Consider the following 24,473-nt stretch of genomic DNA (forward strand, 5'->3'; position numbering starts at 1 on the left):
GGTGGGTGGGAAGTAGAATAAGTCTCTAAAATTCAAAAGCAAACTCACAAGTGAACCATACATAGAGTTGTTGGCTGAGTCACGCAGAGAGGAATTATTTCAAGTGACTTTTAACCACAGTGATCTTACTATTTACACCAAAAGAAATATCTGAAGGACAAAAAAATGACTCAAAAAAATTGGAAACTTTATGAATCAATAGGTTGAATTTTAACTAAGGCATCTGAGGGAGGCTGCCCTATAACTTTTCTTCTAGTATTCTTGGTTCTTATGTCTTGCTGGACTCAGAAGAGTTGGTTAGTCTAAAGGGAAACGGGATTTCTGTATTATTGTATCTTAAATAGTTAAATTTCTGCCTCAGTGAATACTCAACTTAGGAACGTTTTAATGGTTTTTTTTAGCACAAACTTTGTGCCAGACCCTGTGCTAGGCACTAAGGATATATATGTGGTTATCTCCCCACTCCTGTGGCACTCTAGTCTAAGAGAGTGTATACAAATTTGTAAATAAAAAATTACAGTCCTGTGAGAAATGTCAAATGGAAAAGTCCTGAGGTAAGACAGTTCTTATTGTTCATAACGGACTCTGGGAAAGACTGAGGAGGAAGACTTAGTGTTTACCAAGTGGCTTCTGTGGAACTGAAATAAAGAATAATTTACAGGAATTCAGTAATAGAGGATTCCAAGACTCAAATAAATGATCGGTTATATGAGGAAGCAAAAAACACCCAATCAGAAGAGCAAAAAGAAAAAAAGAATCCAAAAATATGAAGATAGTGTAAGGAGCCTCTGGGACAACTTCAAGTGTACCAACATTCGAATTATGGGGATAATTTGAAGAAATGACAGAAAACTTACCCTACTTGGTGAAAGAAATAGACTTACAGGTGCAGGAAGCATAGAGAGTCCCAAACAAGAGAAACCCAAAAAGACCCATACCAAGACACATCATAATTAAAATGCCAAGGGTTAAAGACAAAGAATTTTAAAAGCAGCAAGAGAAAAGCTGTTAGTCATCTACAAGGAGCACCCATATGACCAGCTGATTTCTCAACAGAAACTTTGCAGGCCAGAAGGGAGTGGCAAGAAATATTCAAAGTGATGAAAAGCAAGGACCTATAACCAAGATTACTCTACCCAGCAAAGCTCTCATTTAGAATCGAAGATAAGATAAAGAGCTTCACAGACACGAAAAAGCTAAAGGAGTTCATCACCAAATCAGTATTATATGAAATGTTGAAGGGTATTCTTTAACAAGAGGAAGAAGAAGAAAATGATTTTTATATATATCCCTAGCTAGTTTTGCTCAGTGGATAGAACGTCAGCCTGCGGACTGAAGGGTCCCAGGTTCAATTCCCAGTAGGGGGCATGCAGGAGGCAGCCAATCAATGATTCTCTCTCATCATTGATGTTTCTCTCTCTCTCTCTCTCTCTACCCCCTTCTCTGAAATCAATAAAATATATTTTTTTAAAAATATGAAGAATAAAATGACAATAAATACATATCTCAATCAGCAATTGAACCTAAAAATTAAACAAAAAGTATAATGAACAAAATAAACTGATGAATAAAATAGAATCAGAGGCATGGAAATATGGAACAGCCTGACAAGTCTCAAAGGGAAAGGGGCCAGGAAGAGATTAACCAAAGATCTTAGGCATATATGCATTACCAATGGACACAGATAATAGGGCAGTGGATGCCTAGGGTGAGGTGGGAACCAGGTGGAGGTAGACTATGGGGGAAGAAAGAGGGACATCTGTAATACTCTCAACTATAAAGATTTTTTTAAAAAAAATTAATTTGAATGTCTGAAAAGGTGATACATCATTCTTAACATTTTCCCATAATAAAACTTTCATCTGCTTACTGAGATTACCACAATTCACAGTGTGATTGTATCTGACTGAAATTCACTAGCATAAGAATCCAGTCCATTTCTTACTGTTAGATGGTGTAATGTAGGTTCAACTAAAAAAATAGTGACTGCCTGGGCTGTATTGGGGGTATCATGGTGTTGAATTAGACAGATCTCCGCCACCCAGATGTTTGTAGGCATATTTTATTTTTAGCATGCATCAGATCATTGTAATATACTTTATTATACTAGAGACCCGGTGCTTGAAATTCATGCACGGGTAGGATCCCTAGGCCTGGCTGGTGATCAGGGCCGATCTGTGGGACGACCCGCGAGGTGATCAGGGCCCCTGCTCACACCCACTTTGACTGGCCTGGTGTCACCCACTTGCTGCCCACCCCCCGCCACTGCTGCCGGTCGGGGGCTGGAGCAGTTCCTACATTGAGCGTCTGCCCCCTGGTGGTCAGTGAGTGTCATAGCAACCCGTCGTTACACCGTTCGGTCTATTTACATATTAGGGTTTTATATAGTCTATAATAATAAAAGCATAATATGCTAATTAGACCAGGCAGCCAACACCCTTCCAGACATTCTTCCAGACGACCTCCCAGATGAAGCTGGGGCTGTGAGGGCCGAGGCAAACCGCTGTGGCTGCGAGGGCTGAACCCCTTGTACGAATTGCATGCATCAGGCCTCTAGTAGACATATATTTTAAGATATATTACAGATTGATAATATTTTTTAATCCTCACTTGAGGATATGTTTATTGATTTTTTTTTTTATATCCAAAATGTGTTTATTGGGATGGTTTCCCACTCATCTTGATTTGAAGTGCTTTTAGTGCTACTTCCTTCTGAAGGAACATCCTTCTGTAAGCCTTGCTTTTTCTCCTGTTGGCTGACAGAGAACAGTGGAGCAACCAACGCACAAAACTACCGTTTGTGCATGGCTAAAGACAGCGGTGATTTTACAGCTTCCTGGGCACTTCACATCCGTGAAGTAGGAATTGGGGCTCTGCACCAGGCGCTTCTTCTTGTGCTTCCTCTTCTCTCCTGGGGAGGGGTTCAGGAGATCCTTGGCGAGAGGCATGTTATCGTGGAGAGGTTGTCACCACCAGAAAAGCTGTTTATTGATTTTTGACAGGAAGGGAGAGAGAGAGAAATATCAGTTGCCTTCTGTATGTGCCCTCACTAGTTGTTGAACCTGCAACCTTTGTGGTGTGTGGGACAACACTCCACGTGGGGCAAGGATAATTTTGATGGGCTTTACTGCTCAGAATGTTTTGTCTCACTTGCTTTGGGCAATGTTTATGGTTTTTTGGTTTTTGATTTTTTTTTTAACTGATTTGAGAGAGGAACCCATTGATTTGTTGTTCCCCTTTTTATGCATTCGTTAGTTTCTTGTATGTGCCCTGACCAAGGATCGAATTCACAACCTTGGCATATATGGAAGATGCTCTAACCAACTGAGCTACCTGGCGAGGGTGGGAGATGTATTTTTTAATTAAATATATATTTCTGTTTTGTAATAAGCAATGCATGCATACCATTCAAACTCCAAAAAGTTACAGAAAATGTCTCTCTTCTACTCAGTCCTTTAGTCACACAGTTTCTCAGCTCCAGAGCCAACGTGTATTGGTTGTTTCTTGGCCGCTGTTCAATTCATATCCTCTGGATAGGCATGTAGTGTACATTTCCCCTCTTTTTTTGTACTCTCTGCTCTGCACTTTGCTTTTAACTTCATGTGTCCTAGACTGTTCCCTTGTCATTCATTGCCCATTGGAGCTGCCCCTTGTGTCTTTTCTCTGTGGCTGCCTTGCAGCTTGTAACAACATGACTAACAGTAGTAATAAATCAACATAACCATTCCACTACTGATGGGTTTTTAGGTTATTTCCAGATTTACTACAGAAAAAGACTAACATCCCCAGTTGCTTTGAATAACTAAATACCTCTTTCCTTTGCTAGTTTTTTAGGAAGCATCTTTTGTTTCATTTCAGCCATGAACCAGAGAATCAGTCAAAGTGCTCCAGTGAAACAGCCACCACCGCTGGCTCCCCAGAGCCCTCAGGGAGGAGTCCTGGGTGGCGGCAACTCCAACCAGCAGCAACAGATGCGGCTGCAGCAACTGCAGATGGAGAAAGAGAGGCTGCGACTGAAGCAGCAAGAACTGCTTCGGCAGGTGAGGCCACAGGTTAGAAACCAGCCTTCCACTTTTGGGGATCTGTTTTCAAAATGAAGTTGGATGTATTTCATTTATCAGTTAGAGGAATGTTTCTCTAAAACTAGAGCGACACAGAAACACTCTATCCAGCTCTGTCCTTGTCTTAGTTTAGTTTCTTGACTGGGCTTTGATCACATGGACTGTAACATGTAAAACTGTATCACAAAGAGAGGTTTGGGCCATGGTCATTGCAGCCACGCAAAAATTGAAGGAAGCAAGGGTGCTTCTTCACATGTACATGGAATTGTGGATTACTGTGCTTCTGCAGATTACTGTTCTGAACATTCACTAACAGGGAAACTCTGGGACATCACTTAGGGAAAAACATCTTCTACTTTAAATGAATTATTTTACCTGGGGAAATACTCCAGTATATTTTTCATATGACAACTATCTTTCAGTATTGCTCAATCTAAGACTTTTAAAACATAACACACTTTTATCCTAAGTTTGGAAGGTACCAGAATTCCGTAAAAATTACCTGCTTTGGGGTTTTTGTTGTTGTTTAATGTTGGGAAGGAAAGGACATTAGAGATCTTAAAATCCTTTATGACCTTTCCATCAGTTTTCTTGCAGAAAGTACTGTTGGTCTTTATGTTCCATAAGAATGGATAATCCCTCATCTAAAAATCAATTTTTACTTTATCTTGATTGAGAGGGATAAAGTCTAGATAATGGGGGTGTGATCTTATCAAAGCAGTTTATTTTTTAAGTTTTATATAAATTTTGGGGGTAATAAAAATAAGTGTATAAACGGTAAAAGCTGTCCGTTTCTTGTTTGTGTGGGTGTGTGTGTGTTTTCAGAGACACTCTTATCTGTTTATAAACATTAAATATATGTGTCCATACGCCCCCTCCTTCACCTACATCATAGCATGCTAAGTACAGATATTAAAAAATAATACTCTACATGTCTTACCAGGAAGTGGGCGTTTAAACAAGGTACTTTTCTTTGTAATGAGGGCTATATTTAAAAAGTGTCCCTGGAGTGTTAATGGAAATGAATGAACTAAATTGAACTCTGATTTGTGATTTGAGGACCTGGAAGCTGAGGAATTAAAATAAGCCATGAAATCCCAGACAGACTCACCTTTAAACTGTTTGCGCTGTCAGTAATCTCTCAGTGTAATGATAGTGTGTCGCTGGCAACAAGGTGGGCCCGAGAGGGTAGGAGGGTCTGTGTCAGCAGGCGGTGTCAGGAAGTGGTCTTGCAAGAAATATTCCTTCATCTGCCATTAAGAAGGTGGGGACAGGAAGCATATTAACCCGTTTACTGTGTCTCTAACGACTAACAAATTACTCTAAAGAAAAGATTTCTCGTTTAAATAACATTTATCATCAGAACAAGGGGGAGCCATCATGTAGCTCTTAGGAGAAATAAAGTAATTTAAGAGTACCTTTACACAGCCTGTTTTCCATGCTTGCTTTTTATTTTGTTGTTACTGAGTACTAGATGGTCTAAGTAAATACAAGTCTTAGTTTCACATATGGATGGAAGACTCTGAAAACCAAAGGAATCTTGTTAAGAAAGTGATTTAATTACTTATGTCAAAGTTTTACTGTTTATAATTTTTATATATAAAAGTCTAGAAATGGGCTATTCGTCATTTTGTTGTATGCTATAGACCAGGCTGGCTTGTTTTTGGTGTCTTTTTGGTGGTATTTTGGTGGGCAAAATGCTGCTCCTTGTAAAACGCTTCCTTCCAAGGAATTTTTCTATTTTCACTTTTACTCTGGGTGATGGGGTCCTGGCAGAATAGCTTCATTTCCTTGGAAGGTAATTTCTTGCTCTCTTTCTTCTTTACTTCCAACTGCGTTGTCTTTTCTTGCATTGAAATGACAGAACTGCTCTATTCTTATACTAATAAGTCTATATTTTTAGGGTGTTTTTGTTTTTTAGCAATTGGCATAAATAACGTATGTCTTAAGTCTTTTGGCTTTCTGTGAACTTCTTCCATCGACAGTTTCTCTTATCACTAAAACATCAAATTATATTTTTCCTGCTTCACCTAATACTCAGAAGCGAAGAACCTGCCTGACCAATAGCAAACCTGATGGGGTCCTGACACCTAGTCTTGCTGTCCTGTCCTCAGTGCTGTGCGATGCTGAGAGGTTTCGGTTGTTGTGTGGTGACTCCACTGGCTCCTGTCCTCCTCAGTCTGCTGCTTCGGGCTAGCTTGGGAATTCTGTGCTATGGTGATATGTCTGGATACAGTTTGTAAGTCGGCCTACATAGCCAAACCATGTGGCTTGAAGTAATTTTTATCCATCTTATTTTTTACTCATAGGCAATGCGGAATATCAATCCCAGCACAGCAAATTCTCCAAAATGTCAGGTAGGCTCTTATCTGATGTTTTAGCATTAAAAATGAAAAAAATATTAGGAAAGAGAGAAACTTGTGCTCCAAGGGCCTGTTCTCACTAAAGATTAGCCCACAGTATAACTTTGAGCTATCTTTCTACCAAGATACTTCAGTTAATGTTGCTCTTCCCAGAAAGTCTACTATCTGTTCCCTTCCTGCTCCTCCCGTATTGCTGCTAGTATTCATTTTTATTCCATAGAGGTCTTTTTTATTCCACATTTGAAATGTATTATGTCTCCAGTGTACATTCTATCAGTCTTGAAGTCTGCCTAATTTTTATATTGTGTAGTTTTAAAAAGTATTAAATTGATAATTTGAACAGTAACAGGAATATTGACTTGGGGAGGCTACTATAGGAAATTTTATTAATAGTTGTAATGCTACTGTTCGAAAAGGAAAAGTTCTTTCTAGTGAACATTCCAAAGGAACAATATCAAAATCACTGGAAGAGAAGGATCTGCCCAGGGAGTGTTTTGAGTTTCTTTGTTGGCTTTTAGCAGCACAGTTTTCCTTGATGAACCCCAGGGAGCACTGGCTGTGAAGGTATCTTATTTAGAGAGAAAGATAGTGGCCATACTTTCTTCTGGCACAGCTACTTATCTGACTCATGGACAGAAAGTCATTCCTGAAACCAAAGGGATTCTCTTGTGTTCAGGGTTCCTAGAATTTGAAGGAATTGGGAGGTAGGGGGTCATTGCACTTTTCTCAGGTGGGCAGAAGCACCATGAAACCCCTCATATGATATGTAGCTCTTTTGCATTAGGCTAAGCAAGTGCATTGTGTTAGAATCAGCGGTGGAAGTGGGAGTTGGCAGAATGTCGCTCATTTTGGATACTGTTAACTTGTCCTTGGGGCCCTGTGCTGATAAAGTCAGATATCGTCTTCATAGTTACTTTGTGAGGGGAGAAACTCTGTTCTTTATCTCATTGGTGCCTCCTTTAATCAGTAGATCAAGTTAGAAAATAACTCACAGACGTTCTCTTTGCTAAAGCAGAGAGCACATGCCTGCTTTCCATGAGGGCCTCTGATACCACACTTGTCTGGAAAGAGCACGCAGCATTGGGTCTTTATGGTGAAGACATTTTTCCCTTGCTTTTCCTCTAAAGTGTTTCTGAAACAAGACTTGTATTTGTGCTAAATGAAGTGGAAATTAACATAGGATCAGAAATTAACTCAAATTTGAGCCAGAAGTCCTCCATGCCAAAAGTGTTTTGGGAAGTTGGTTTTTTTTTTCCAATCTGAGACTTTAAACCTCAGATCTAATCAACAAAGTACTTCTAAGTTTTTATATCAAACTCGAGTATAAGTAAATCATAACTCTTACTAAAATTCTCACCAGGAGTTCTTAGTTACTTTTTTTACTATTAAAACTTGAGAAAAGGTGAGTCTTGTAAGTAATAAGAATTATATTTCAATTTATATGGTATTAAAAATGCAGAGTTGATTTCTTAGATTTGTCTAAGAGCAAGCAACCTAAAAAAGATACAGTTTTAAAAAAAAATCAACTTTGGGATATGGAATGGTACCAAATTTCATGATGTTTACAAATCACTCATTTCAAAGGCTGCCTTGAAGTACTTTCTAATAACATTTAAAAAACATGTCTTTATTATAGGATTCTCTGGTCAGGTAAACTTATGTCAGTACAGTTAAGGTAAACACAGAATTCTGAAAAATTGAGGCAACTTAACTTTAAAGGCAGTAGTATATCTTCTTAGTTAAAGATGGACATTATCACCTTAATTTATTTGGAGAATTTTAGAGAAACTTGACCTCAGAGAGCTTAAAATTGTTAGTTGCATTTTGATTATTCACTATTTTGTGTTTCAAAAGCAATTTTTATTCTCAGAAAAAAAACATTAAAGTTACAAACATTGTCTTTGCTCTGTGAGATTGAGCATATAATGCTTAATTTTCTAGACATGTCTTTTTCTAATACATGAATTGCTCCTTTGTAAAGAAATGCATCTCAGCTTCTGTTTCAAGGTCTTTTAAAACAAACATTTTAAGGGAAGATAATCTGCCCTGAGTATGAATGTTTTTAACTTTTCTTGTGCTTAAGAATGTGGTTCCTAATACCTGTGAGATTAATGTAAACTCTGCAACCTGGCTCATGGTCTGTGGTCAGTAGCCTGGTTAAGCCAATTGCTCTTCCTTCTGCTAAGTGTACCCTCCTGTACTGTTGCCATGATTCTGCCGGGAGCTTTTCTTCCTCTTACCAATTAAGGTTATCCATGTAGCCTTACAAGACACAGGTCAAGACTGATCCCCAAGTGGCTTCATCTGAATTCTTGAAACTGCCCAGGAAATAGATATAAGACTGTTGTAATTAGATACCCTTTTTTATGAGTAAATAATTGCTTTAATCTTCATAGAAATTATAGTTATGAATGTTTTTGCAACTAATGAATGTTGTGTTAGCCATTTCTTACGAGTAGTAATAAATATACATCAGGGTCAGTCATGGGTTTAATGAGTAATAAAACCCGCAGTGTTACTGTTGAAGATATTGTATATACTACACCATTAGCCCACAATGGTAAAGAAGTTCAGATGTCCATAGTTTTAGTTAAATGGAGTAAAATAATACTACTGTTCAGCCCTGTGAAAAAATAGCCATCAACCTTTTGTCCCCCTAATAGCAAAGAATTTGGCATACACACACACACACACACACCCCGCGCCACCACCACCGTCTTTCTTGTCAACAGATGCTGGAAAAGCTGTTTCAGAATTCACTGAACACTTCTCCTAAGATTATCTCTCTTCTTTTCGAAGTCCTAATACTGAATATAAACCATAGATTCATTTATGTGTTTTCCTGTGAATATTTTATATTTTATTTTTAATGTGCATGTTGACATCTTTGTAAAAAAGGGGTGGGGGAGATTTAGCCTCTCACCCTGCAAACTCTAATAGGTTACCTTCCCCCCCCCCCCCCATTAAGGCCCATCATTTGAAGAATGCTATAATGACTTCTATTACTTTACTAAGTAATACAAATTACAAAAGACCCAACTCCAGAGCTCTGTCAGAAAGAGCGTGAACCTCAAGATAATGCTGGGCACACCAAACTGCAAATCTATTTTGGATATTACTTTTCAGAAGTTAGGATTATCATATAGTTATTATAATTATTCCCAAATCCATATAGTCACACTTTTTAGTCAGAAATGTTTCTGAAGTTGAAGATATTTTGGTAAAGGCACAACATTAAAAAGCAGCCTGGCTGGTGTGGCTCAGTGGTCAAGCATCGACCTATGAACCAGGTTCAATTCTGGTCAGGGCTTATGCCGGGGTTGTGGGCTTGTTCTCCTGTGTGGGGTGTGCAGGAGGCAGCCAATCAGTGAGTCTCATCACTGATGTTTCTATCTCTCTCTTTCCCTATCCCTTCCTCTCTGAAATCAATAAAATATATATATATTTTTTTTAATATATTTTATTGATTTTTTACAGAGAGGAAGGGAGAGAGATAGAGTTAGAAACATCGATGAGAGAGAAACATCGATCAGCTGCCTCCTGCACATCTCCTACTGGGGATGTGCCCGCAACCCAGGTACATGCCCTTGACCGGAATCGAACCTGGGACCCTTCAGTCCGCAAGCCGATGCTCTATCCACTGAGCCAAACCGGTTTCGGCAAAAAATATATATTTTTTAAAAATGTAATATTTTTAAAGAAACATTCTAAACATTGGCTAAATGTTTTAATAACTTCAAACATAATGAAATATCTTTGACTGTTGAAAGTTGTGTTGGAAAATGGGGCATGGCGGGGCCTATCTTGCATAGTTGGAAGAAATGGCTTTTTCCCCCTCTATTTTTGGAATTGTCAACATAAACTGCTATCACTAAGCCAAGCTATTTATAAAATGTATATTTTTAGAGTTATTCTCCATTTCTAAATTTAGATTTCTAGTTTACTGAAGTAATCTTCCTTTGATTATGGGGTGGAGAGGACCTTCATTTATGTGCCTTGTACTATTCAAAAATGGATATACTCTTACATAGCTTAGAATTTGCTAAAGACAAATTTGATTTAAGAAAGTAAAGTTGACATTGTATTTTTCAAATTTTCTGGCAATGGAATCATAACTTTTTCACCTAGCATTATTTTGAGATTCAATCATGTTGTATTTATAGTTCATTCCTTTTTATTGCTAACTAGCATTCTGTTATAGGGATATACTACAATTATTTTATCCATTCACCTATTGACAGACATTTGGGTTGTTCTGAATTATGTGACTTTTTTTTTTATATGCTTTCACTTATCTTAGATACCCAAAGAACTTAATAACTTAGACACGTTCTAAAAATTCCTAGACTACTGACTATTTCTACTGCTTTTCTTATTTTCTAAATGATATGAACCAAAACATCCATTTTATACAGGGTCAAAATACTGTAACTAGCAGTTATACTATCTTACAGTGTCTTTTGACCATATGGGAAATAAGCAAAACAAGGGCAGTGTGAAAAAGGCCATTGGCTTATGGCTAGGTCCTGAGTCCATAAAAGTCTACTGTGTAAAGCAGGCAGGCGTGCTTTCCCTTATCAGCCATCCTGCAAAGTTCCCTCCAGACCCGCTGGAACCATTGGTTTTACTTACTAGTACAGCAGATAGCTCTGACTAAATGCGTCCCAGATTAGCGAAAATTTACAACCTCGATGGGAAAAGCCACCACATTTTTGTATTATTACAGAATAAAATGAGCTAAAAATACTTGCTTCGCTTAGAAAAAGTCAAATACTACTCCAGAAAAGCTATTTGACCTTTGAAATACAGAAGCATGATTAGATTTTGGCCAAATTTCCTATCAACTTGCTTCTCCATTTTTGAGTCTGTCAGACTATTTTTTCTAACTACCTTGGGGAAAAGAGAAGCTTAGCAAACATATTTTTAGCTCAGTATTCTAATTTTAGGCATTTGTTCAGGATAAAAATCCTCGTTAGAGTGGACGTAACTTTCAACATGACATGTTTCAGCTGAAATCAGTTTTTGTAGACAATCCAGTTATGTCCCAGAGGCTTATTTTTAAACAGCCAGGCCAGATTTACCCATTACAAAATAACGTTCTTATTCATCCAAAATCTGTTTTGATATAATGTACTTTATTGCAATAAAATAGGCTTATTTTACATATATATATATGTATATGTATATATATATATATATATATATATATATATATATATATATATATAAATACATACATACAGGCTTACTTTTTAATGCAGTATAATGGGAAAAGTTTATATGAAATACACTTTTGATCAAAAAATTCAGATTATGTAAGTTCATTTCATACTTATCCACATTAAAATAATTATTTTTCTCTGGAGTCACTAGCAAAATGTCTCTACAGCTCTGAAACTAATTTTCAGTATTTTACTTCTAAAATTCTTAATTTTATATGTGTGTTCACATTCATCTTTACAACCCTTGCTTACAAATAAAGCTCAATCCCAAGAAAATCTGCAATTTTCCCTACTGGGAAAAGGTCCGCTTACAGAAGAACTCTTAGTCAGCTCTGACTACATGCTCACTCTCCTACAAAATCTGAGTAGGTAAAGCATATACTAAGACACTTCTCCAAATTCCCATTTCACTTCTAAGATCTGCCTTTTAAAACTATCTTCGTATGTGTGTGTGTGTGTGTTTATGTGGGAAGTAGAAGTTAACTGTTTTGAATTCCAAAGTTATAGACTAAGAAGAAGGGAAAAGGTTGGCTTGTTTTCCTATCTAAATACAGAAGTTTCCCTTTCCCATTTTTGACAATTTCTTTAAAATAGCAACAGAAATTCATTATCTTTATTGAATCCTGTGAAATAAATTACACTCCCAGCAGGTGAAAATATTAACATAAGAATTAATGACTCGGGGAGGTGACTACCAAATAAACTTTCATTATATAAAGCCATTTTGCTGTTAGCAAATACTGAGCTATATAAGAATATCCATTTTGGGGTAACATATGTGTAAGTTATTACACATCAATTTATACCTCAAGCTGTTCAAAAAATTACTAAGGGAATCTAATCAACACTTTTTGCTGTAAACTAGAAGTGTCAAAAGTGAGTTGAATATTTGTACCTTGAAATATAGTTTTCATAATCTGTATATATTAATTTTTTATAAATGGCCTTATAACATTGTATTTGTTTGCATGTTTGCATGCCAAATTGTTCCCTGTTTGATTGATGATGCTACCACCACCAGTAAATAAAGTGGTGTTTTTTTCCTTGAGCCTTTCAAGTTCAGTACAGATGAATCCCTAGGTTAGTTACTCTTAGTCATGCATGGCTCAAGTATAGATTTGATGAAAAGTATGTTCCATAGCCCTTCAGGGAGTTGGATATCTTGTTAGGCAACTTGGAATGCTTTCCCTTCTTACTTACATCTCTAAATTACCTTTCTTGGTAAATTTGGGTAAGTTGGTTCTGCAGTGTCTGCTGACAACAGAAATTTGGTTGTTAAAGGCAGCAAAAAGTAAAGCTTTGACAGCTTTGAACAAGCGAAATGGCCTACATAATTTTATTAACCAATGTCACCTCAATAAGTTCAAGAAATAAGTCATTTTTTAAAAAATTTAATCACAAATTTGAAAAGATAATCTACACCTTCATGTTCATTGCAGCATTATTCATAATAGCCAGGATATGGAAACAACCTGAGTGTCCATGAATAAAGATGTGGTATATGTATGTGTACAATAGAATACTATTCATTCATAAAAAAAGAACAGAATCTTTCCATTTATGACATCATGGATGGGTCTTAAAGACATTATGCTAAGTGAAATAAGTCAGAGAAAGCCAAATATTATTAAATTTCACCTATAAGTAGAATCTAAAAAATAAAATGAACAACTAAGTTTACAGATTAAGATAATAGATTGGTGCTTGCCAGAGTGGTGGGGTGGAGGGTGGGTTAAGTGTGTGAAAGGAGTCAAAATGTACAAAATTCCAGTATGTTTTTTATTTATTTATTTTTTAATCCTCACCCAAGGATATTTTTCCATTGATTTTTTTTAGAGAGAGTGAAAGGGAGGGGGAGAGACAGAGAGAGACAAGCATTGATGTGAGAGAGACATCAATTGATTGCCTCCCGCTTGCCCAACCAGGGCCAGGGATCAAGCCAGCAACTGAGGTATATGCACTTGACTGGAATTGATTCCTGGACCCTTCAGTCTGTGGGCCAATGCTCTATCCACTGAGCCAAACATACTAGAGCCAAAATCCCAGTTTTAAAATAAGTTGAGGGGGTATAATGTACAGCATGGTCATTATCTTATCTAATAAAGAGGGAATATGCAAATTGATCATCGTGTCGTAATGGTCAAGATGGCTGTGCCCACAGCGGAGGCTGAGCCTTAAGGAGCAATCAGCAGGGACCTGAGGCTTCACACACCCCCCATCCGCCGCTGCCTGGTGGGGCTTGACAGGGGATCTCAGGCTGCGCCCCCCCTGCCCTGGCACCGGGCTGGGGTACCTCAGGCCGTGCCCGGCGCCAAGCTGGGGAACCTCAGGCCACGCTCCCCGACCAGCAGGGCTTGACAGGGGACCTCAGGGCACACCTCCTGCCCGGTAGGGCTTGACGGGGGACCTGAGGCCGTGTCCCCCGCCCCAGCGCCAGGCCGGGGGACCTGAGGCTGCGCCCCCCCACCTATGGGGCTTGACGGGGGACCCCCACCTATGGTGGCCCCGGCCTGGGCTGGGGGACCTCAGGCCACGCATCCCACCCCAGCGCCAGGCTGGGGGACCTGAGGCTGCGCCCCCCGCCTGGCGGGGCTTGACAAGGGTGGGGCCGGCTGGGTCTGGATCTCGCCCAATGGGGTTGGGGCCGGCTGGGTCTGGGTCTTGCGCAATTTTGAGGCACTGTGGGTGTGCAAGGACTTGACTCTGGGTCCCGCAGCGCACCCCAGACTCTGACAGGAGGAAGATTTTCATATACATTTTACTAATTTTCTTTTCTCTCTGACACTATTATAGAAAAAAGGGCAAATAGCAATATTAAAGTATTTCCTCTAATTAATCCCCCTTTTAATGTGCACGAATTTCGTACACCGGGCCACTAGCAATTAATAATACTGTATTACAAGTTTGAAAGTTGCTAAGAGTAAATGTTATAAATCTTCATTGTGTCCAACTGGCGTGGCTCAGTGGTTGAGCGTCGGCCTTTGAACCTGAAGGTTTTGGTTCAATTTCCCGTTCAGGGCACATGTGTGGGTTATAGACTCAATCCTCAGTGTGGGGCGTGAAGGAGGCAGCCAGTCAATGATTCTCTCATTGATGTTTCTATCTGTCTCTCTCCTTCTCTGAAATCAATAAAACTATATTTAAAAGTCTTCATCCCAAGAAAAACAATATTGGTAACTATGTATGGGTTTGGCTGGTAACTAGTCTGATTGTGTGATTGTTTCACAGTGTGAGCAGGTACTGTAGCATTATGTTGCACACCTGAAATAATATAATGTTATATGTCAATTACACCTCAATTTTTTAAAAATGAAAATGAAAAAGAACTGAAAGGGAGCCAGTACACTAGAATAGTGGTAGAAAGAAGGAACTGGAGTCCTGAGGGCGTAGGTCTGTAGCTCTGGTAGAGTGGGAACCACATCATGTAGGAACTGGGCAGAAAGAAAAATCATGGTCCCAGTGAGTGGGATGAGTGCATTTAAGATTTCCCCAGAGGTGTGAGGGGTAGGATTTCTAAAGCCAGTTCCAGGGCATGACTGAGGGAATGAAGTTGAATGAATAATGGTGAAGGGGTCCGTATCATTGCAATTTAGAGACCCAGAAATGCCCATGATAGGGGTCTAGGTTTTGTGCACAATGTTGGCAAGTCGGGGTGATGAATGCAGTTGCAGTGAAGTGAACCAGTCATGACTAAAAATTTTAGAGGTAGGCTTCATTTAAATAGCAAGGTCTTAGCTGTGCACGTGGATGATTGAGGTAGGTGGAGATGATGATCACTGAAATCCCGAAGGTCAAGGAGCCGTCATGTTGAGTGAATGAGTCATCTACCTAATGATGGAATAACAAGATAGAGTGTTATGTCTCGTATCTACCAGATCATTGAAATGGTAATGAGGGTGGTTGGTATTTTAACATATTTGACACAGCTACAATGTAATATGAAAATGCCTTCTATTGATGAAAAGTCGATATACTAAATACTACTGTCTGTTGCCTATGTTTGTAATTAAAGGAAATGCTAAGTTTCAGTTAGAAGTTAGTGAAAATGTGTAATTTTCTTTCCTCCATCCAAGATCATAGGCCTTTTTTATTCTGTCATGATTCTGTGGTAAAGAAAACCCATTTTGAGGGATGCTATGTCACAAAAGGCATAAACCTGAATTTAAAAGGTGGTTTTTGGCCGAAACCGGTTTGGCTCAGTGGATAGAGCGTCGGCCTGCGGACTCAAGGGTCCCGGGTTCAATTCCGGTCAAGGGCATGTACCTGGGTTGCGGGCACATCCCCAGTGGGAGATGTGCAGGAGGCAGCTGATCGATGTTTCTAACTATCTCTCTCCCTTCCTTTCTGTAAAAAATCAATAAAATATATTTTTTTTAAAAAGTGGTTTTTGCATGAGGAAGAATTCATAGTTTAGAAATGATGGTGCAGAGCTCAGAATATCTCCACCACCTCAGGACCCAGTGACGATGGAGGCGTGCAGGGCTGGAAATGGTGGGCCGGTGCCTCTGTGTGCAGGCTCGGCTCTGAACTCAAGAAGGCCGCCGTGGGGAGCAGGTCCTTTGTGATAAAAAGCCATACTTCAAGCCAAAACAAAAAAGTTGAAGGGAGAGAAAGCTAATTCTCTAGCCGAGAGAATGTTTATAAGAGTTTGGGAGGCACAGTGGAGACTCTTAAGGAAGGGAGCAGTGAACCGACGAACAGTGAGAAAAAGGACAGAGCAGCAGTAAATAGCCCCGAGGTCCTGGCGGAGGCGGATGGTGGAGGCCTGTTGAGGCAGGCCTGGAGCCAGCAGGGTGGTGGCGACCCATAGCAAAAGGTTGTTTGGTGCCCCTGTTTAAGATAGAAAAACCTGAAATCGCAGTGAGACACCTAGCCCCAGCTGGTTTGGCTCAGTGGATACCGGGTTTGATCCCAGTCAAGGGTTGCAGGCTTGATCCCTGGCCAGTGTAGAAGGCAACCAATCAGTATGTCTCTCTCGCATCATGTTTCTCTCTCTGACTCTTCCCCCTCCTCCACTCTCTCTAAAAACCAATGGAAAAATACCCTCAGGTGAGGATTAACAAAAAAATAAAAAAGAGAGACACCTGATACAAAGTGTAAAACAGTGCCGGAGGCGCGGAGAGGGTGTCTTATAATAATTTACCAAATGTTCTTCTGACTTTATTTTTATTACTGATGCCAAACACAATACCATAATGAAGGTTGATGAGTAAAAATACATGTTAAGAAGAATTATCTTTTAAAAGACCAGATTTGCCATCCTACCCCAAGGAAGGATTTTGGAGTGTCTGCCAAAGTAAGGGAAATAACAGTGAAATTTGGTAATAAAGTACATATGTCTTGGGGTTAATAAGAGTAGAAAAACTTTCAATTTATATGATTTAATTTTTAATCACCTGAGTTGGATAGAAGAACTTGGTCTTTCTGACTGGGAAACTTACTCACTTTAAAATAGATGTTAATACTTTAATACATGGTTACCTGAATGTGCATTGTATATATTTCTTTAACCTAACAATAAATTTGTTCATCTGTGGACTGGTTCTGTTTGTGTTTGTTTTCTCTAGGAATTAGCTCTCCGGAGCCAGTTACCAACACTGGAGCCGGATGGTGGGACTCAGAATCCAGTGTCTTCTCCTGGGATGTCTCAGGAATTGAGAACAATGACGACCAATAGCTCAGATCCCTTTCTGAACAGGTTGGTGAGAGTTGCTACTGGCCAGTATCTGAAAAAGATCATAGCTTTGAGATTATTCTTCTTAGTACTTGTAATAAGCTGTTTGAACATCTGTGTGGGCCAAAAATCATAGTTGTAAAGGAATCTTTCCATAAATGGCAGGTACAATAAAACGAGGATTAAAAGCTGGCTCCTGGGAGAGGAAGTGAGCTGTTCAGACTTGTAGAGGGGATACTTGATTCACAGTCACGTGTTGCTCCTGCCTATACTGTTGACTAACAATTACTTAAAATTACAGAATCGGGGAGAAACATGTGAATGCCTTTCTATGAAAGCAGATGAACTGCACCTTAAACCTGCTTAGGGCTGTAGGCTGCACTGTAAGGTAGATTGGGAGGAATTTTCCACATGAGTGTTCACCCTGAGTGCTTCACACAGCAGCACTGCAAGGCCTTGTGCTCATAAAGGAGATAAAATGTAAATTGTGCCTTTTAAAAAAATGCATTAAGCCCTAACCGGTTTGGCTCAGTGGATAGAGCGTTGGCCTGCAGACTGAAAGGTCCCAGGTTCGATTCCGGTCAAGTGCATGTGCCTTGGTTGCGGGCACATCCCCAGTAGGGAGTGTGCAGGAGGCAGCTGATCGATGTTTCTCTCTCATCGATGTTTCTAACTCTCTCTCTCCCTTCCTCTCTGTAAAAAATTCAATAAAAATATATATTTTTTAAATGCATTAATATTTAAGACGGCATTTGAAATGCAGTCGAAGGAGTGGGTTACCACCCGCCTGTGATCAGGAAGACTGCAGTGTTATGTATAGTGCTGAGTCGAAACTGCAAGCTGCAGCAGGTCGTATTCGTTGCCTGGAAAACCATTTAAAGTTAAGATTGGACTACAGTTCATTCTTCTAAGTTATATTTTAGAGTTTCAGTTTTTAAAATTAAGGAACAAATGCTTTCTGGTCTTTGTGCTTTTGATTTTTTTTTTTTAACCAATTTTAAACAACACAGTTTTAAGAGACTTACAGGTCCCTTAGTTTAAGAAAACTATTATGCTACTCATTCAGTTCTCACCAACTGAGTTGAAAACATCATGATCTTAAGAAAAACAAACTTTGCTCTTTTGACACATATAGTCTATTTTATTTTATTTTGGGGAAGGTTATTAACACATTGTTTGCGGGTAGTTTTTATCGCGCGCTAACAGGTGGCGCAGGCCATTTTTGCTAATTTTTTGCGCAAATGGCAACGTTCAGTAAAATTACGATAACTTTAGTTTACGTATTTATACATTACCCGCATTCTACCGCTAGTCTATAAAAAACGTATTAATACGTGTCCCGCGCTCTACTACACTGGTAGAACGTATAAATACGTAAAACGTGTAAACACGTTTCCCGCATACGATGTGTTAAGTAAATTTAATTTCAGGGAAGGTGGGGTGGAATACAAAGCATGGGTAGAAAGACTATGCTAAATATAGAACAGGCCTACATGAAATATACAGGAATTTAATGTGCTAGTTACGTAACAAAACATTCACCTCATTCAGCAGTATTTTAACCTCACGTTGACACATACAGTTTAAAGTTCTGCCAAAAATTGAGTATTTATACAAGACTATAATTCTGAACTTTAAATAAAGTTAGTTAAGGTCATAGCCACAGAATTTTTCTCCCCCACAAAGGAAATTTCAGATCAATATAATTCCAGTACCCACCTATTGATGGCCAGTATTGATCCAGGGATAAAATTAGGCTATTTAGAAAAACGGACAGAATGTATATCTTTCTTAGTAGTCACTGGTGAAGATTCTTTCTTAAAACCTCCGGAAGCTAGGCTGCAATTGGAGATTATAATTTCTGGTACAGATCTCAGAGTGACAGATCGTCAGTGATATTAGTCCAAAGGCAAAATGCTGTGTCCACTCTTTATAGTGCCTCTACCCCCATTTCTAAAACATGCATCTGACTATACCATTTCTCTTTTCAAAAACGTATGGTGGTTTCCCCATTGCCTGTTACTCAGTTCATACAGATTTCTTAAGCTCTAAACATTTCCCTAACTTGCCATGGAGTTGACTCTTAGTGGTGGTGCAACATCCCCTTATCTCCCTTTTCCCCTGAGAGCCTTCGGGGCCATCTCTGGTGTCCTGTCCACGAAACCTGCCCACTGTACTTTTTCAGCTCCCTCTTCTTTGTTCTAAAAGACACTATGCTCACACAGCCCTTTGTGTGATGCATTCCTGTCTTTATTTGTTCATCCCGCCCCCGAAGTGTGAGCCTTAGAAAGTACCCGGTATTGGAGTTACTGCTTTTAACCTCCTCTGCATCTGAGCCTGGTCTAATGCCTGTCATAGTAGCAGATGCTCATGTATGTTTATGGAATGGCGATGGGGTTCTGCAGGGAGCAGGCACCTCCTTGTCAGGGAAGTGGCTCTGTAACTCTGTCCTCAGAAATGTCATGTCCTTTCCTGTGGCTTGGAGAGAGCTGCACAACTGTGTCAGTCCAGCTGTTCTGTAGCAGAGTCCAGAGAGTCTGGTGTGTGCCCATGCTTAGCAGCAGGAACAGTGACAACTAGGACCAGGCCTTTTCCTGGATCAGGACGGGCTAAATAAAAGCAAACCACATCCTAAGGCAGCGGTTCTCAACCTGTGGGTCGCGACCCCTTTGGGGGTCAAACGACCCTTTCACAGGGGTCTCCTAAGATCATCGGAAAACACATATATAATTACATATTGTTTTTGTGACTAATCACTATGCTTTAATTATGTTCAATTTGTAACAATGAAAATATATCCTGCATATCAGATATTTACATTACGATTCATAACAGTAGCAAAAGTACAGTTATGAAGTAGCAACGAAAATAATTTTATGGTTGGGGGTCACCACAACATGAGGAACTGTATTACAGGGTCGCGGCATTAGGAAGGTTGAGAACCACTGTCCTAAGGCCTCTTGTGCAACTGCATTGTATACAAATGGTCTCGGAGGCAAAATTGTGTTTTCTTGGATCTGTGTGAGGCTTTTGAATCTTGCTTAAATCTGGCAGAAGTGTTAGAGCAAACCAGTTGTCGCAGTATACAGAGTGGGGGGAAGAAATTTGGGGAGAACCGAGCTTTCAACCTTGAGCAACTATTAAAGCTCCTTTATAAAGCTTAGTTTTTGTTTTTGTTAATCCTCACCTGAGGATATTTTTCCATTGATTTTTAGAAAGAGTGGAAGAGAGAGGGAAAGACAGAGAGAAATATCGATGTGAGAGAAACAGATCAATTGGTTGCCTCCTGCATGAGCCCTGACCAGGGCCCAGGCTGGGGAGGAGCTTGCAACTGAGGTACATGCCCTTGACCAGAATCGAACCTGGGACCCTTTGGTCCACGGGCCAATGCTCTATCCACTGAGCCAAATCAGCTAGGACTGTGTTTGTTTTTTAACATTTGTGTAAACTAAATAGCTGCTTACATGTCCAAGCTGTGAGGTAAGTTAAAGTTTACATCATGGTCACAGATCCTTGAACAACAATTGCCTTTATTTCACACTTTGCTATAAAATTTCCTAGAATTGGTAGAACCCCACGTTTTACAGTCAGTGCCAGCTGCTGTCCGCAGTGCCACTAGCTTCTGAGGCATTTGGGTTTTCCTGCCTAAACAGAAGCAAGAAGATCAAGCTATGGGAGTTCTTATCGAATCGGCAGTGACTTATCTGTTCTGGCCTAGTCCAAAAAGGAGTTCTGGTTTTTTATTTTTGCATTGATTTCCCTCCCCCCCCACCCCCCCTTGGCTTAAATTCTCTGGCTTAAACATGTCTCACCGCCTACCTAGAGTCTGAGTTGCCACCTACACCTGTGCTACCACCACTTGGGGAATGGAGACCTTGAAATCAGTCTGTGGATCCCCAAATTCAAAATGGGATTACAGAGAGAAGACCTAGACAGAAAACGCTATCAGCTGGGAACTGAATAGACCTTTTTTATTCCCTGTAACCATCAGGCCCAGACATTGAAGAGAAATCTTGGCCCCTGAGAGCTGCAGCTTTGATTAGGCTGACCTTTTCTATTCCCTGCACAGACCAAGGGCTGTATATGGGCCCTGAAGGAGGGAGCTGGTTTCAGATGTTGCAGCGCAGGAATTTTCACTAATCCTCTTTGAGAATCCTGGTAGTGCTCAGCAGGTGTTTATTTTTACTTTGAAATCATTTTTATTTTTGTATTGGTCTTTAACTCTCTTTGTAGTGGCACCTATCACTCTCGAGATGAGAGTACAGACAGTGGACTGAGCATGAGCAGCTACAGTGTCCCTCGAACCCCAGATGACTTCTTGAACAGTGTTGATGAAATGGATACAGGTTAGTATTCCTTATCCCTCTGAGGAATTGACTGTCAGGCAAGTACCATCATTTTATCGCCAGGACTAATAAGCTGTGAGCAACGATTATTCAAAAGAAAGCCATTAACATTCTATCAACTTCAATTCAAATTGTGCCTTTTTTGTAATTTAAGTCTTTTCTCAGTTTTTAAATGAGATGGAATCTTAGCTCTATTTGAACAAAACTGAGGACATGACTTACTTTATTTTATTTAGTTTTTAATCCTTATCTGAGGATATTTTTCCATTGATTTTAGAGAGAGGAATAGACAGAGAGAAACATCTATGTGAAAGAAACACATCGATTGGTTGCCTCCTGCACAAGCCCTGACCAGGGTTCAGGCTGTGAGGAACCTGCAACTGAGGTAGGTGCCCTTGACCCGAATCGAAACCGGGACGGACCGTTCGGTCCGCAGGCCGACGCTCTGTCCACTGAGCCAAACCTGCTAGGGCAAAGACATGACTTATTTTAGCATTTAAAATAGTGAATTAGTTGGCAGGGGAATTGAGGACCTTATGAGATTTCTATATGTGATTCAGTGTCTGCCTCCCTCTTTTCTCTGAGGACTTTTGGTCCAACTTAGGTGTTATGGGGCTCAGGAAACCAAGTGGGGAAGCCTTGGTGATGGGCTTCACCTACTTTATTGTTAGAATAGTTACAGGAGTCTTGCAGGTGCTGAGAAATACCTGCCTCACAGAGTCATTGAGGAAGCCTTTCTCCTGTGGCTCAGCTGGTTGCCCTGGACTTGGCAACTGGCAGCGGGCAGGACCCTGCAGCCGTTCTCCAGCCAGCGGGTTCTGAGCTGACAGTGTTTGGCAAGTCTTTTGTAAAAGCCTGTGCTCATCCAGCTCACAGCTGTAATGCTTCCTAGAAATCCCCTGTCCCCCTTTGTTTCGGCTTATCTAAATCTCCAGTCATCCTTAGGAGTCACTTCAGACCCATCTCATTCAAACAAGTTTCCTTACTCCTCTTCCCCATTTGTCTTTTCTCCAAATCACTAGTGTGGGTCCTTGACTTGCGAGTTTAATTCGTTCAGAGACCGAGCTCGTTAACTCAAATTACTCTATCAACTCAATGCAAAAAATCGGCAGAGAGACAGCTGGTATCTCAAAAAACTCGTTAGTCGGGACACTCGTAAGTCAAGGCCCCACTGTATAGCACTTAATGTTTCATAATAATTTTTCTGAAAATTGTAGCTCTAAGGAATGTTAACTTTGTCATGTGCCCCCCAAAAGGGTTTTGTGGCCAGGCAAATTTGGGAAACCCAGAAGCAAAGCAAGGAGAATTTACTTACTCATGGACTTCTTGGGAGACTTGTTTTGCTATATTATGAAATGTGAATCTCTAAGAATGGAATAGAGTTTTCATCCAGTCCTTTTATTTTAGTGTTTCCCAAAGTGTATTTAGGGAAAGATGGGACTATACCTTTCATTTTCCTATTTCGTCTTATGCTGGTGTGCATATCTGGAAGAGGATCAGGTGGTGACGCTCTTGTGTGGTGTGCTTGCTCCCTCTCTCTTGCTGTATATAATTTTTCAGGGAACTTTTATTATAGCACTCCCCCTCCTTTAGTGCTCAGCACATAGTGATAAGCGAGCAGTCAAATTGTTGGTTAAATATGCTGACAAATGTTGAAGCAGAAGTAATCTTGGCATTGTTATTTATGAGTTGTTTGGTCTAAAATGAGCTGTGCATCATTTCAGGTCAGTCAGGAGTTGCTTTTCTTTATGCATTTCTGTGTGCTCTCACATGATACAGCTCCGTTCTTTTCCACAAGAACCTTATTCTGTCTCTTTCTCTGCTCCAACTAGGTGATACTATCAACCAAAGCACACTGCCCTCCCAGCAGAATCGTTTTCCAGACTACCTTGAAGCCATTCCTGGGACAAATGTGGACCTTGGAACACTGGAGGGAGATGGAATGAACATAGAAGGAGAGGAATTGATGCCAAGTCTGCAGGAAGCTCTGAGTTCTGACATCCTTAATGACATGGAGTCCGTTTTGGCTGCCACCAAGCTAGATAAAGAAAGCTTCCTTACATGGTTATAGAGCCCTCAGGTAGACTGAATTCTAAATCTGTGAAGGATCTAAGGAGATAAGACACACATACCAGAAATTTCCAAATAAGCCAGTTGCGATCTCCTGGCTAATACAGAAAAAGATGAACAAACGTCCAGCAGGATTCTTTCATCCACTGTTTTGCTCTTCCTTGTCCATTGCTGCTGTTACTATATTGCTGACCTCTTTCATAGTTGGCCCTAAAGAATCAAAAAAACCCCACAAAACTTTTTGTTTCTTTTGCTATTATAACTACTGTTTGTTTGGGGGCTGGGGGAAGTGAGCCTGTTTTGATGATGGATGCCATTCCTTTTGCCCAGTTAGATGTTCACCAATTATTTTAACTAAATAGACCTGGAAGTCAGATGCTTCATGTCACCACATTTAGTTTGTTTAAGCAATTATTTCTTCAGCTGCTTTTGGCCAGTGGAAAAACATGACTTACTGGTCTGATAAACCAAATATGTTGTGTCTGATATTAAGTACTTAATGATGATTTGGCGAGATAGCTGAAACCAAGGCTGAAGACTGTTTTACTTTCAGTGGGTTTTGTTTTGTTTTGTTTTTTCCTCCTAGTGCTATATCATTAGTCACATAGTGACTTTGATTTTATTTTAGGAGCTTATAAGGCATGAGACAATTTCCATAGAAATATATTAATTATTGCCACATACTCTAGTATAGGTTTTGATGGGTTTTTATTGTGGGTTTGTTTTGTTTTGGTTGA

At 39.9% G+C, this 24,473-nt stretch overlaps 2 protein-coding genes across 5 annotated transcripts in view; one reads left to right on the forward strand and one right to left on the reverse strand.

The window, feature by feature from the left end:
* Positions 1–24,128, forward strand: part of YAP1 (Yes1 associated transcriptional regulator) — a gene marked incomplete at its 5' end in the record, with an annotated part of 114,514 nt that extends 90,386 nt beyond the window's left edge. The window contains 5 exons of one of the 4 annotated variants that reach the window (XM_081098749.1): positions 3,859–4,040; positions 6,371–6,418; positions 17,214–17,344; positions 21,554–21,666; positions 23,499–24,128. In XM_081098749.1, the coding sequence (XP_080954875.1) occupies positions 3,859–4,040; positions 6,371–6,418; positions 17,214–17,344; positions 21,554–21,666; positions 23,499–23,737 (713 nt within the window). In that variant the 3' untranslated portion in view covers positions 23,738–24,128. Of the gene's footprint in view, positions 1–3,858; positions 4,053–6,370; positions 6,419–17,213; positions 17,345–21,553; positions 21,667–23,498 lie in introns of all 4 variants that reach the window. The other 3 variants (XM_081098748.1, XM_081098750.1, XM_081098751.1) reach the window with 3 other exon arrangements.
* On the reverse strand, positions 2,703–2,948 carry LOC308524366 (small ribosomal subunit protein eS27-like; the record flags this gene model as incomplete). Its single annotated transcript, XM_081098752.1, has 1 exon — positions 2,703–2,948. One exon carries the CDS (start codon positions 2,946–2,948, stop codon positions 2,703–2,705), a length of 246 nt encoding a protein of 81 aa, XP_080954878.1.
* Positions 24,129–24,473: the final 345 nt, after the last annotated feature.

This window comes from Myotis nattereri, assembly GCF_964212035.1.
Source record: "Myotis nattereri genome assembly, chromosome: 9".
Taxonomy (NCBI): Eukaryota; Metazoa; Chordata; class Mammalia; order Chiroptera; family Vespertilionidae; genus Myotis; species Myotis nattereri.